Consider the following 14,151-nt stretch of genomic DNA (forward strand, 5'->3'; position numbering starts at 1 on the left):
AGATATATAAATTATGCAATAGTCATACATTGTCAAATAAATAAAGCAAATTGAATTCCCAATTATTACTAATAATCACAATATTCTGTCATGAATATATTCTATATTCAGTTGCCCCATTTATTTGCTTCAGCTCCACTGACATAAACATACATTGGCCAAAATGTATTTCCTTGCCCCCATTTGGACAGTTCACTTGACAAATTGGATGGAAACATGACTAGCATCAACCGTAACTAAGGCTGTTGTTGTCAAGACGAAGACGGCCGAGCTCCCTCCTCCTCCTCCTCCTCCTCCTCCTCCTCTCCCTGTGAGAGTTGAGAGGGTTAACCAGTGTAATAGCCCGGAGAACGGAGGCTCATTACAACACATCAGCCGTGTGTTTATCAATTAGACTGACTGAGCCCAGGGCTGGCAGTGCAGTGGTGCCTCTCTGTGCCTACCTCTGACAACAAAACCCCGGGACTCAGGGTTCCAGCGGAGGACGGGTAGACAGAAACAAAAGGCTGAGGAGAGATGTTATTAAAAGTGCTTGATTTGCAATCTCTTGACATCGGTGCCACGACAGAGCTGCACTGCTCTCTCTCCCTTTCTCTCCCTCTCTCCCTCTCTCTCGACGCTGGCCCATCGCTCCGCAGCACATCTCCAATTTCTCACGTTCGCCCCGACAAGCACTCCCAGAGGGTTTCATTTACAAACGGCACTGGAGAGACTGTCCAGAGGACGGCGAGACATCAGGCTTGTCCTTGTCGTGTAACAGAGAATGCAAATACATGGCTACAAATAAGGAATTCCTTGTGGAACAGACACAGAGCGGGCCGTCTGGTGGGAGACACGGGGATGAGATGAGATGAAAAGGAAGATGGGATATTGGTGGGGGTTGCTAAACAAAAGGAGATGCTGAACCAGTCCAACCAATTGGTTTCAAAGAGATTCCCTCGCACTTGATCTCTTGCCCTCCGAGTTTTCAAATTGCAACATAAAACGCCACCGGGGGAATTCAGACAATGGGCAGAGTGAAAGGCAGCGGGAGGGAGAGAAAAATGAGGGCTTAAAAGTACAATGGCGAACAAAAGTCACCAAATGACAAAGCCTGACAGCCACTTTCAATTCTGAAATGATGCCCCTGTCATGCTACGCTCCCCGAGTATTGATTTCTACCCCCCCTCCCCCCTCCCTGAGTGCAGCAGGGGGACAAATAATCTAATCCGGGCTGAAACGGAGCTCCACTCGCTGGCATCAGCCCCACCTCGCCTGCGGCCATCAAGGCCAACGCAGACGCAACACTTATCAAACTATCTCTCCCCGCCCTCCCCTCCCATCCTCCTGTCTGTGGCTGCTCTGTAATGGACTGGTCACAAAGCTGGGTTGGCAGCCTCTTCATCTCTCCTACCCAGAAGCCTCTGCTCTCCTCTCTCACTAACCGCGTCCTTCTCTCCGCACCACCATCAGTCTGGCATTGTTTGCCACCGCCTTGCAGAAACCTTGTTTCTGCGTCAAGGTCACGGCCGCTTGAAAAATCATACGTGTTAAAACTGTCGTCTGGTGGTGAAAAATAGTCAAATGAAGGAAGGACGCAACCCAGATGACAAATACACGTCCAACGCGTGAGGCCGCTGTCTCTCTCTACGACATTATGAATACACAGAGACAGGGGCGCCGATCTCAAGGGTGAAAACACCGGAGGAACATCTACAAACAGAAACAGATTGGCCATACCCCGTAGAGGCTTAATATACTATTCAGTGAAACGTGTGGCTAAAACGGCAGATTGAATGCAATCGAGTAACCAGCTGTTGTCGGTGAGCAACATTCAACATAAAGGAAACAATAATTGCAACATGATTCCCATAGTCAACATTCACAAGGCAGGAGAGAAAGTACCACACAGCAGAAACCAGACAAACAAATGACAGTGCCTGACAGCCACATGCAGGGAAACAAATGTACTGCAACACAAAAACTGTGATTTCATACACGTAATTAAAGAGAAGAGCAGAACTCAAAGGCCTACAGAAATAAATTCAGTGCCATGATCACACACTCAACTGATGGCTCAAGAAGCAACAGCTAAACAACATTTTCACACCAGCTAACATACCGACAGCATACAGCTTGAGTCAGAGAACAAAAAACATTTTAGGGGCATGTTAGGTAACCTGGTATGTTCACAACTGTTACTTTTCAGGAAACAATAACAAATAACATTTCTGTATTGCCACTACTACTGTATTTTAAATGGTGTATTTTATTTTTTATGGAGGGACAGACAGTAGGCTGAAAGGAAATGGGGAGAGAGATGGGGGGGAAGACATGCAGTAAAGGCCGTCGGGATCGGGAGTCGAACCCGCGGCACACTGCCAGACTGGATTGCCAGCCAAGGTGCCTGGACCACTGAGCCATGGCCCATGCCTGCCACTAATATTTTACCGTACTGGCTCACCTGCCTCCATCCTAAAACTCCCGTTTAACGAGTTTCTAATGTACCAACAAAGGTTGTCCGGCTTTTCCTCCTGCAATTGTGTTTGTATGCGGATGCTTGGCGAAGCCGGGGCGCTATGTCTAGCTTTTAGTGTGTGTGTGTAAACACAAACTTTGTCCTAACACAAACATTAAATGCCATTGACAATTTTAAATTATATTTTGCAGGTATGTTTGATTTCTTTGTATCACTTATGTTTATTGCTGCATTATGTTTCTTTTTCGTTGCTGCGTTTTTTCTTTGTTATTTGCCCCACTTATTTCTTGATTGATTGTTTTGTGCTTTTATGTTATTACATATGACGATTTGCTCATCAGTGTTTAGGGCTCACGCACGCACACACACACACGTGTGTAGCTCTGGGTGTGTTCTCACACTATAAAGGACCTGTGTTTGCTTGATTTTCTGCATATACTTGCCCTGATGAAGACTCTGTTGGAGTCGAAACATGTTGGCTTCTTTTAACTTGTATAAATAAATGACATCTATTTTTATCCACCCTCTCCTCATTTTTGAGTGGTGTAACCACTCCATTGCGGAGCTGTGTGTGTCCCTGGCTGGCTGGCTGGGTCTATCCGAGCACGAAAATAGCGTTTGGTTGGTCTGTGTTGCGCAGCCCCACACACACACACACACACCGGGCCGCCACCCTGGGCGCGTTCCTGTGAGTCCACTTGGTTCACACAGGTGTGATTTTAACCGTGCTCGGATCACCGCCTTTTCTTTAGGACAATTTGTAGTGTTTGTGTAAACGCAAACATGCGTAACAAGACGAAGGTGAGGACGCAAATTCTGATTGGCCGGAAGGAGATGATGTATGATGATGTACGATGATAAGAGCGCCCCTAACTTCAAACAGGTGTGATTTTTAATATTTAATATCATATTGTTTATGTCCCATAAATATATTTCTAATGGTTTGAGCCTAAATCACCACTGGACTGATATAACCAGTCCATGTCATTTCTGTCAAGCTTCTAAAGCAGTTTTAGCTGCAGTACCACAATGTGCTGATGTGATGGGAGTGCTGTTTATGCAAATAATTTCCTCTGCCACACCCTTATTCCGGCTACTCCCCTCCCACATCTTTGACTCATTATAATAAGGCCCACCCCTCCTCCCCTCCCACACGGTCTCCAAAGACGAAATGCAAATTTGGCACTGAAGAGGGATTATACAAAGTAGGGAGATAGCTATGACGAGTAGCACCAAATCAGTTGGCATCCATGCGATGTATTTTCGCTCTGGCCTCTTGTGAGACCACTGTACATAAAAACCCAAATATGAGAAAGCCTGATTACATTAAACAAAATTGGCATATCTACACAATGCACAAAGTCACGATGCGATGTGTCGTAAGCTTGATCTGAAATTCACTACTTTTGTGTAACAGTCATATGGAAAGAACTAAAAACAAAACATAAATACGGAGACACAAGGTTTCTGTCCAACAGCAACAACATGCACACCCCCACAACTCTTCATACAACTGGTGCTGGATCAAAAAGTGTTTTGTCCAGACCCAATGCAGCCCTTCCTGGGTGAAACGTTGATTGTTTGATTAATAAGGCACAGGACACCATTATACTGTGTGCGGACATCACCTTTCTCCACAAGGAGGAAGGTCTTTCTCACAGCTCAGGGGTCAGCTGGTCACATGATGAGAAGTGTGTTCGGAGGTACCAGGGGACTTCATTACACTGACAAGACAGTGGGAAGCTGAGGGATACCCTATACCCATGTTCACCACCTCCCCTCATCTCTTCCTACTGTAGGAATCCTTCTCTCCAAATATAGAGGTTTTAGACACTCTTCAAGGACAATATATTTTAAATCACACCCCAGCCTGTGTGAAGTGCAGAGGTACCTTTGAAGTAACGGTGACCGCAGTGCTGATGCACCACTATTAAGTATTTGATGATGACCGTATGATGATGATGGATTGACCCACATGACGTCACATGTGGCAGAATAGTGAGTTTTAGCATTTCCCCCCATTCAGGTCAATGGAAATGCAATATAAAGTTGACGTCGGAGATCGTAAAAAAGAAAACGTTTTTTAGGACCGGGGACGATTTTATCCGTTTTCCACAGCTGTCTAGTAGAGTCTAGTGGGGTGTTGTGACAGGCTGAGAGCTAGTGATAGCCTAATACATTTGGATCTGCAAAATGCAGCAAAAAAAAACACCAGTGTGCAACCATCTTAAAAGTCCATAGACTTGGACGTCACATTTAGCACCCTTTTAGCGTTTGTTAAAAGTGCTCTAAACAAACACAAAATCCATAGACGTGGCTGCCATATGACTTAATATCAAAACCCAGGCATTGGAGGCGCTTAATAGACACCCAAACACACATAGTCAAGTGTTGGAGCGGTTACCACCGCTCAAAAATTAGAATGTATTAAAAACATATATACACGTTTTTCCCAATGAATATACCGGTACTGTTCATGTAGAGATGATATGTACTTATGTAGTGTGTGTTGTTATGTCTACAGATGGAGGGATTGGGATGTGTGTCCAACCCACAGTGACGGCTATACATCACTGCAGCGGCCGCTACATGACAGCTAGCTACAGCTGATGGCAGCTGTCACTCAGACTGTTGTGAGTGACATGTTATAAATAGCATTCAGGGCTTTTGGTGTTCTGTGTGTGTGTGTACGCGCGCGTGTGTGTGTGTGCATGCATGCGTGCGTGCGTGATTCTATGTTGTTGTGCATGTGTGTGCGGGCGCCGTGCGTGCGGGCGTGCGTGAGAGCATATCTCTGTATAAGCCTTTGTTCTACCGATCGTGTTGCCTCTCCCCAGGTCATTTAATCTTAAACAGCCTTTTGTGCAACAAAGACTTCTCCTCACAAACAGCAGCACTGATGCACTGATCCAGTGAACTCACTTCTCATCTATGCCCCCCCCCCCCCTCTCTCTCTTTGTGTTCCGAGATGCACAGGCTTTCTCCACCGTTCACTACCAAAGCTACAACCATAAAACCTAATGAGCATCAGCTCAATGTTAATGTCATTAACTTGGGGGGGGGGGGATCACTTTACAGGGCCGGAGGAGGGAAGAGGAGAGAGGGAGGGGAGGGAGAGAGGGAACAATGATGGCGGGCGCTAATTAGCCCGCTATCGTCTGGGCTTTCATGGCATCTCTCAGACAGTCAATTCAATTACTCCATCTAAACAGGCACGCACCGAGCAAGCAGGGTTTATGAAAAGAGAGAGAGGCATGAGGGAGAGACAGGGTGGAAGCAAGGCAGAGAGAAAGAAAGAGATCGGAGAGGAAAAGAAATGACTGGGGTACAGTTATCTGGTCCCCCCCATCTGCCCTTGTGCTCCAGAGCGCCACATTTCACCTCTAATGAACAGACCCATAAAAACACACCTTTCCATTTCTCTCTCTCTCTTTCCTTCCTCCTCTCTTCCTCCCACACCCACTTTCTTTTCTTCACACATCCCATCCCCTCCCCTCCCCTCCCATCCCCTCCCCTCCCATCCCCTCCCCTCCCCTCCCCTATCATGTTCTCCCTTCCTTTCCTTGCTTCACACACCAACCTCCCCTCTCCATCCCTCCCTCTCTCCTTCCATCCCTCCCTCTCTCCTTCCATCCCTCCCTCTCTCTCTCCTTCCATCCTGTAAAGTGTGGTGGATCTGCAGATCTCCGGCGCATTAAGGATCCTATTAGATAGAGAACCTCGGAAGGTAATTGGATTTCCAGTCCTCCCAGTTATCTTCATCTGTGTTCTAACCCTGGGACCGCTGTAATAACTTACTCCCAGTGCCACAGATAACTCAATTCTACCCCTCCCAGAGAGAGAGAGAGAGAGAGAGAGAGAGAGAGAGAGAGAGAGAGAGAGAGAGAGAGGAGAGACTGAGAGGGAGGGAGAGAGGGAAAGGAAAACAGTCAGGTGGAAAAGAGACAAAAGGAAAACAGAGAGAGAAAGAGAGATAAACAAGACGAAAGAGAATGGAAGACGGAAAGAGAGATGCAAGATGAGAGTGTGAGAGATGGAGAGAGTGTATGTTATCTAAATCAAGGCACCCCTCTATCACTGCCGTCTCAAGGATATGAACTCTGACAGAGGGCCATCATAAATATGGTTTTATCTATTGAATAATTCACTTCTGATGCCCCGCTTGCCATTAACTTCCACCCTCTAAATAAAAGCTTGAGGGCCAACATATTGTATAGCACGATGGGCCAGAGACAAGGGGAAAGAGAGAGGGGTAACAGAGAGCAGGGGAGGGGATAGGATGCAGGTCATGAAGTGATACTAGCAACCTGCAGGGTGACCTGCGTGCCTGCTGTGTGTCAGTGTAACATAGTAACTCATGTATTTATGAATGTTTACTTCTACACAAACCAGCCGACCAGAAGAAGGGAAATAATAAAAGATAGCTGAAAAACATATCAAATCCCCTCTGCCCCACCACTATCCCCCCAGGGGGATGTTTCACTGGCCTGTTATTTTTATTGTGGCAGTGCAAAATGAAACCGGTGGCTCGGGAGAGAGGCTCGGTGTAGAGCCGCGGAATGGAGGCAAAAATCAATACGGCAATATCAGAGGCCCCCCCGCCCGACTTATCAGCGGCTCACTTCTTTCCAGAGGTCACCGAGGACCAACTACGTTTAAGTGGCAAATTCAATTGTGAAACATAGTTTGGGCTGAGCCACAGAATGGGGGTATCTGATCAAGATCGCAATTGGCGTCGAATCAGGTTTTCTGAAATAAAATAAATAAAAGTTACAGCTTTCAATTAGTCGTGTATTGCAGGAGAGGAGGGTTCAGAGGTCATGACACGGAGGTTTGGTCTGCATGACCGACACAAAGTCAATATGGGCTCATGCAGCTAATACCGCTGCTCTGGTCAAAATGTAATGTTTTCAAACAAACAAGAACAAAGGCTTTGCTGCAATACTATGGCCCTTTATGAACACTACAATCACACTTGTACAACGCAATTTGTACATCGTGTTTTGTATGAGAATTGATGAGTGAGTTGTCTGTTCTGTAATGTCGCTCTCCAAATAAAGTTTCTATTGTATTCTAATAAACTCAAATCAGTGATAGCATCACATCATCTTAAGGTGATATAATGGGATGTTATGTTGTTTTAAGTGGCGCCTGCCCACAGTCCACCATGGTTGTGGGTTCAAATCCACCGTGGAGCATCTGCTTCGTGGAGCGTCTCTACAAACACAACCATGTTCGAGGGAGTGTTGGGTGGGAGGAGTAGGATGAAGTAAGGCTCTACGTCCTCCCAGTGGGCGACCCTCACTACAGCAGTGACAACACACAAATGTGTGTGGGAAGGAAATAATTGAAAGAAAGAAAAATCAAAAGTATTTCTTATCACTGTTTTTACAATAAAGTAGTCTTAAAAAGAAAATTCTTATGTGTCTGCACTTGAATTTGAAGTGAGCAGAATGGCAGAAAAAAAGCACAGACCGTCTTGTCCAGGACGTCTTCATAAAAACAATGTAGAGCTGTGAACCTGAAGAGGAGAAAGCAGCCGAACTACTAAATAATGGAGAAGTGGAAGCTTTGTCCTTGGTTTCCAAGGAAGCCTGTCAGCCGGCACTTTGTTACCAAACACATGTCAGAGAGCGTTCACATCCAGCTTCCTCTCGTGGCACAATACGCACAAGCTGAAATGCAGCTTGTGTACAACTATGACCTGAATGTTATCAAATCAACCGCTCCTGTGGTTATCGTCTCTTGATGTGTGCATGAACTTAATCGGAGCAGATCCATCTAGGTTGGCAGTGTACACATGCAGAGGATGCATGGTGGATACCATGACAGGAAATATATGGACAGAATAGAAAAGGCTGGCAGCAAATAAAATAAAAGTGAGATGACGGACCCGCATAAAACCACACGGGCACCAATTAGATAGATTTGGAGAGTTGGGAAAAGTTGATCTGGATGAGTCAAGACAAAGAGGCTCTGATGCTGGTGAGTCATGAGGTGCAGCGACCAGAGATGAGGATATGGGAACAGACAGTGTGCATGGCTTCGGGCTAGAGCAGAAAAAAGGCTTACTTCAGCTTGTCATGTATTGTGCATAATGTGACATACATAATGTGTCATCTCTCATCCAGCAATCCTCCTTATAATGCTCCTGTTTCAGCCTGGCCGTGTGCACAGTAAACTCAGGTCCATTTTACTGTATATACACTGTACACGCCTTTTGATGCTTTTGGCATTTATTATAAAACATTATTAGCTTTTTCTTAACTTGAAAAGTGTGAAATCTAAAAGCAGACTCTACAGTGTGCTGCTGATGAGGACTACTGGGCAACTAGTTTAGTAGGTCTTCTTTCTAAAAAATGACTGACAGCCAGAGTGAGGCGGGGTACAGGCCCGGGGTCAAGAGGCCCCGGGTGTTGCCAGTCAGGCGGACGTAAAAAGCAGACAACCCGAGAACGTGGGAGACTGTGAAACACGGCAACCTGAGGCCAACGCTACTGACATGCAAGCGCTCTATTCGCTCCCCGGCACGTCCCTCTGATGGACTTTCAACACTAGCATGGGTCCCCCCCGCCCCCTTTTGCCCTGACTGTAAGAGAGACCCTTCCTTGAACCTTAAAGAAAGCAGAACATTTTACTGCTAAGTTGCGGGGGGGGCTGGGTTTGAACGCACAGTCAACCCCTTCAGGACTGTCTGCAGCATTTAATGCTGCAGGGTTCTGAGACAGGAGATGGAGAGAAGAAGGGAGAGAACGGGGTTTGACGAGAGGAGGGATGAAAGAAGGAGAGATGTGTGGAGGTAGAGAGAGAGGGGAAGATGCCGTATTCCTGTCAGTGGCAAAATACACCCCCAGAGGGAGTATAATGGACAGGGCCTCAGCAAAGGGCAGGAAATTATTTCTGTGAGAATGTGAGTGTGTGTGCGCGCGCGTGCGTGCGTGCGTGCGTGCGCGTGTGCGTGCGTGCGTGTGTGCGTGCGAGCCCTCGGACATGCCCAACATCGACACAAATATGCCCAGGACTCCATATATGGACTGCATGGACAAGCCTGACATCAGCGCAAATCACTGTTGTCGCGTTTTACCCATATGGAAATGTATGACATCGCAATATGCAAATCATCTTTGTTAAGCACCCGTTTATAAATGCCCATATATGCCCATACCTTCGACAGGCAGCCTCTGTAGACATTCTTAAAGCACAGCTCAAGACCCACTTCTACACCCTTGCTTTTAATTGATCTTTTAATTTAGTGTTATTCATGTCCTCACTGTATTGCATTACTGCTCTTGTTTTTTAATGTTTATGCCTTGCTTTTCTTTTCTTTTTTTCCTCCATTGCTCTGTAAAGCACTTTGAGCTGCATTTCATGTCATGAAAGGTGCTATACAAATAAAGTTTTATTATTATTATTATTATTATATATGGACTGGCCATTTGCATCGCAATGTGAACGCAATAAGCCCAGCATTGACGGGCAGGCTGATAAGGTAACAATTCTCAGTCAAATCAGCATGTCACATGCCATATACTGTATGTGGTTGTGTCCATACTGTATAATGGAGAATCCCATGCCACAATGTTTTTTTATTTTCGTATTTTTTAAATCTAAATCAGCATGTCACATGCCATGTATGGAGACACATGTGGTTGTGTTCCTAGATTAGGCCCATACTGTACTGTATATGGAGAATCCCATGCCACAATGTTTTTTTTATTTTCGTACTTTAATTTTTTTATCATTTTTTTTAGGGGCGTTAGCCCCTCTTATGCCCAGCTTTGCGTGTCTGTGTGTGTGCACCACGGAATGTTATGATTTGATTGGCTGAGCACAGAATGTGATGATGTATGACGATAAGATCTCCCCTCACTTCACACAAGTGTGAATTTTTATTAAACCAAAGCGAACAGTTTATGCCACCAGAGCAGAGGCTGTAGAGGACTCATACTTCCAGTTAGGAGCCAGTACTCTCTTGGTCTTGTAGTAACGAGCCAGCCTGTGGATTCTGCTCTCAGTGAGAATCAGGCGGAACTTGGCATCTTTATCCTTTCGGTTTCTCTCCAGGTGCTTTCTGATGGCCACAGCCTTCTTGATGAGGTGGTAGAGGTCCTCTGCCAAGTCTGGAGCAAGGCCCTTTGACTTGAGGATCCTCAGGATCTTGTTGCCAGTGACAAAACGCACCTGGGCCACACCGTGAGAGTCCCTCAGAATCACACCGATCTGAGAGGGGGTCAGGCCTTTCTTGGCAAGTTTGAAGATCTGCTCTTTGACATCCTCAGATGTCAGTTTCAGCCAGGTAGGAACACTGCGCCTGTAAGGCAGAGCTGACTGGGACAAGCCCTTTCCGGGAGTGTGCATGCGACCCATGATGGCGGCAGAGCAAGAGAGTCCAATGTCACAATGTTAGTCAACGGTTCAGTATTAAGTGCAAGGATAATGCCCAAATATGTACATTCCTGATGTCACAATACTGACATCATAGCAGAATGACATCAGTCAATGCTGGGTACCGAAGCCTGAACATGCTGATCTGGAACTCTACTGGAGGCATGGAGCACCATGGTAACCAAAAGTTTGGTATTTGATGATACTGTAGTTGTCATCCTGGAGAGACTACTCTCTTCAGGATAAAAAGGTGGTTTCCTCAGGTAAAGGCGTAAATTGTTCAGATTAGCAGTGACCCTTCCCTGTGAGGGGACATATTGACACAAGCCATGCTCCCCACAGCAAATCGCACAAATGCATGAGCATCAAAGTCATTGAATGTTCACAGTTCCCCACAGATCCAAATGCACATCTGTGCGCTTTACTCACGGAGTAAAGCGTAAGTGAGCAAAGTGCCCCCAGTAAAATACTAGCCAGTTGAGCAGTCTTTGCAGTCTTTGTGAATGAAGCTCCTGCCATCCGTATCCTAATAATGAAACCTCTTTCTTAGTCACTTAGGTCTTTTTCTCTTTCCATCTTGATCTAATCGAGGTCAACTGGGCCTGCTCAGCATTTTATACATACCAGAAGGCATATTAGGATGTTAACTGCTTAACACTTATGATGCTAAAGATGTGTCCACATGTCCTCTCAAATAAAACCACAGGGTCCTGAGGACATGTGGACAGACTGGACACGTCTTTAGGCCATTTTTAATCATTTTAATAATGATATAAAACGGCTAAAATACAGCGACAGTTGCTAGGCAACACAGCCATTCACTTCCTGGTTTACGGGCCAACAATATTCCTTTACTCTGAATCTACGGCGCTGTAATTTCCGACTTCATCATGCATCTCGTTTAGAATATTAACGCTTCTAAAGAGAGTTCAGACTTATTAGTGTTACGTAGTAATGGAAGATTTCACCTCCCGGTTTGGGGGGAAATGGAAGGCTTTTCAAAAAAATTAGTAAAATCTGCCTCATCGGCTTGGCACTCTAGATAGACTATCTAACTATAAATACACCAAGTCTCTGTGTGTGTACGTGTGTACGTCTGAAAACCACGCAACTCGAGAACCATTCGCACCACCGACTTCAAATTCGACACATGCATTCCACACCCCCACAGGGAGTGCAGTGCCCGCTGTCGATTCGGTCGGATCCACGGTTGTCCAGAACCACAACACAAAAGGCCTCTGCCCGGGCCAGACTCCATATTTGGGCATGCCTGACAAAGAACTCTGTATACGGCTTTGTCCCACCGACTTCTGACATCATTCTGACATCTGCAGAGACTCCATATTTTGATTTTGGGCATGCCTGACAAGGAACTCCATATCTGGATCGCCGGTTGTCAGGAACCAGCACAAAAGCCTCTGCCTGGGCTCTGGACAGATCTCCATATATGGAGCTGGCCTGTTCTGTTCACATTGATGTTCTGACATCTGCATATACTCCGTATTTGGGCATGCCTGACAAATAACTCCATGTATGGGCATAAAAGGGACACAGACATAATAAATGGGTGAGGCATGCATTTCCAATATTGGAAATGCACCGCTCTAGTATCTATAAATGCACCATGTCTCTGTGTGTACGGCTGTACTCCACGTAACTCGAGAACCGTTCGTCCAACTGACTTCAAAATCGACATGTGCGTTCCACACCCCCACAGGGAGTGCAGTGCCCGGTGTTGAGTCGGTCGGACGTACGGTTGTCCAGAACTGCCACAAAAGGCCTCTGCCCATGCAGGCTCCGGACAGGGCCTGTTCTGACATCACAACACTCCATATTTGGGCATGCCTGACAAAGAACTCCATATATGGCCATAAAAGGGACACAGACATAATAACTGGGTGCGGTATGCATTTCCAACTTGCAGGTAGTAGGCCAGTGCCCAATGGGCACCACTCTAGTTCAGAAAAATTCCCCGGCAAAAAAGTATTAATTGTATAACATCTGCATGGAAGATTCTGCATTTGTTATGACTGGAGACTCCAGTTATTCTCTCAGTTAATTTAATAGTTTAAAAGTGTAATAAAGTTTTTAAAGTCAGATTTAAATGAACAGGACTTGCTGTGTGTGTGTGTGTGTGTGTGTGTGTGTGTGTGTGTGTGTGTGTGTGTGTGTGTATGTGTGTGTGTGTATGTGTATGTGTATGTGTATGTGTGTGTGTGTGTGTGTGTGTGTGTGCGTGTGCGTGCGGCAGTGCGTGCGGCAGTGCAGAGCTGGGCAGGGGGCATTTCCAGGAGTGCCCGTAGGTCAGGATATCAAGTGTGGTGCTGCGGCCGCACGTGAATGGTAAGGTTTGTGTTGGGAGCCGCCAAGGGAAGGAGGCAGGGGGGGCGAGGAAGGGGGAGAGAAGGAGGGTGGCGGGGGGGGTGGGTGGAGGTGAGAAGTAGAGTCTGTGGCGAGACTGAGAGGCTCAAGAATAAATTAAAACTACACCATGTTTGGCTAACGATATGTGCCAAGCATGATCTCCAGGCTCAATCTAGACCCATGTGTCTGACTGTGTATAACTGTGTATGCGCGTCAGTGTGCAAGTATACAAACGTGCACATGTGTGCAAGTTAGTGTGGGCATGCCATATATGCACGAATGTGTACAAAGTGTGAAAGTCCACAAAGTGCATGTATGTGCATGTACTGTATGTGTGGGTATGTGCTTGTGTGAATTTGTGCTCATGGTTCCATGAGCATCCAGGTGTGTGTGTGTGTGTGTGTGTGTGTGTGTGTGTGTGCATGTGCGCAAGTGTGTGTGTGGATGCATGTGAGAAAGAGTGTGTGTCATTATTATGCAGCGTCGTGTTTGAAGAGTAAACATTTATTCTGTGGGTTCGCAGTGACAGAGCAGGAAGCTGAACGGACAGGGCTCAGCAAGCCAATTGGTCAGCGAGCTGGGCTCCCTCTCAGCTGTTTTAATTAAATACGGCCTGACAGGACACAAAAATATCAAGCTATCAACCTCTCCTATCAAAGCAGGCTTAATGCGATACGCCTAGAGCAACAAACACACTTTATTGTCCCAGTAGGACACGGCTCGTGCTCCCGTGGAGCTTACAGACAGAAAGCGGGGAAAGGTAAATAAAGCTGCCTTTTCACGATACAGGGGTGAGGAAAGAGCCCACGACGCCTCATGTCACCATTACATATTATACAATATAACATTACTATTCAGGCTCCAATTAAAGTCAAATTTAAAGTGCCTTTATTTCTTGCACTGTCGTAATGTTTGCCATTCCAGACACGTACTGTATCTTACAC

At 46.1% G+C, this 14,151-nt stretch overlaps 2 protein-coding genes across 10 annotated transcripts in view; both read right to left on the bottom strand.

The window, feature by feature from the left end:
- The window catches only part of lrba (LPS-responsive vesicle trafficking, beach and anchor containing), a 312,184-nt gene that overhangs the window by 155,817 nt on the left and 142,216 nt on the right, over window positions 1-14,151 (bottom strand). The window lies entirely within an intron of this gene.
- LOC306922362 (small ribosomal subunit protein uS15-like) lies at window positions 10,367-10,838 on the bottom strand. The gene has a single exon (XM_079499902.1). It carries the CDS (start codon window positions 10,823-10,825, stop codon window positions 10,370-10,372), a length of 456 nt encoding a protein of 151 aa, XP_079356028.1. The 5' UTR covers window positions 10,826-10,838; the 3' UTR covers window positions 10,367-10,369.

Source organism: Electrona antarctica (assembly GCF_951216825.1).
Source record: "Electrona antarctica genome assembly, chromosome: 4".
NCBI lineage: Eukaryota > Metazoa > Chordata > Actinopteri > Myctophiformes > Myctophidae > Electrona > Electrona antarctica.

Excerpts from the sequence above, each read along its gene's own strand:
- LOC306922362 (XM_079499902.1), bottom strand. The coding sequence starts at position 10,825 with ATGGGTCGCATGCACACTCCCGGAAAGGGCTTGTCCCAGTCAGCTCTG.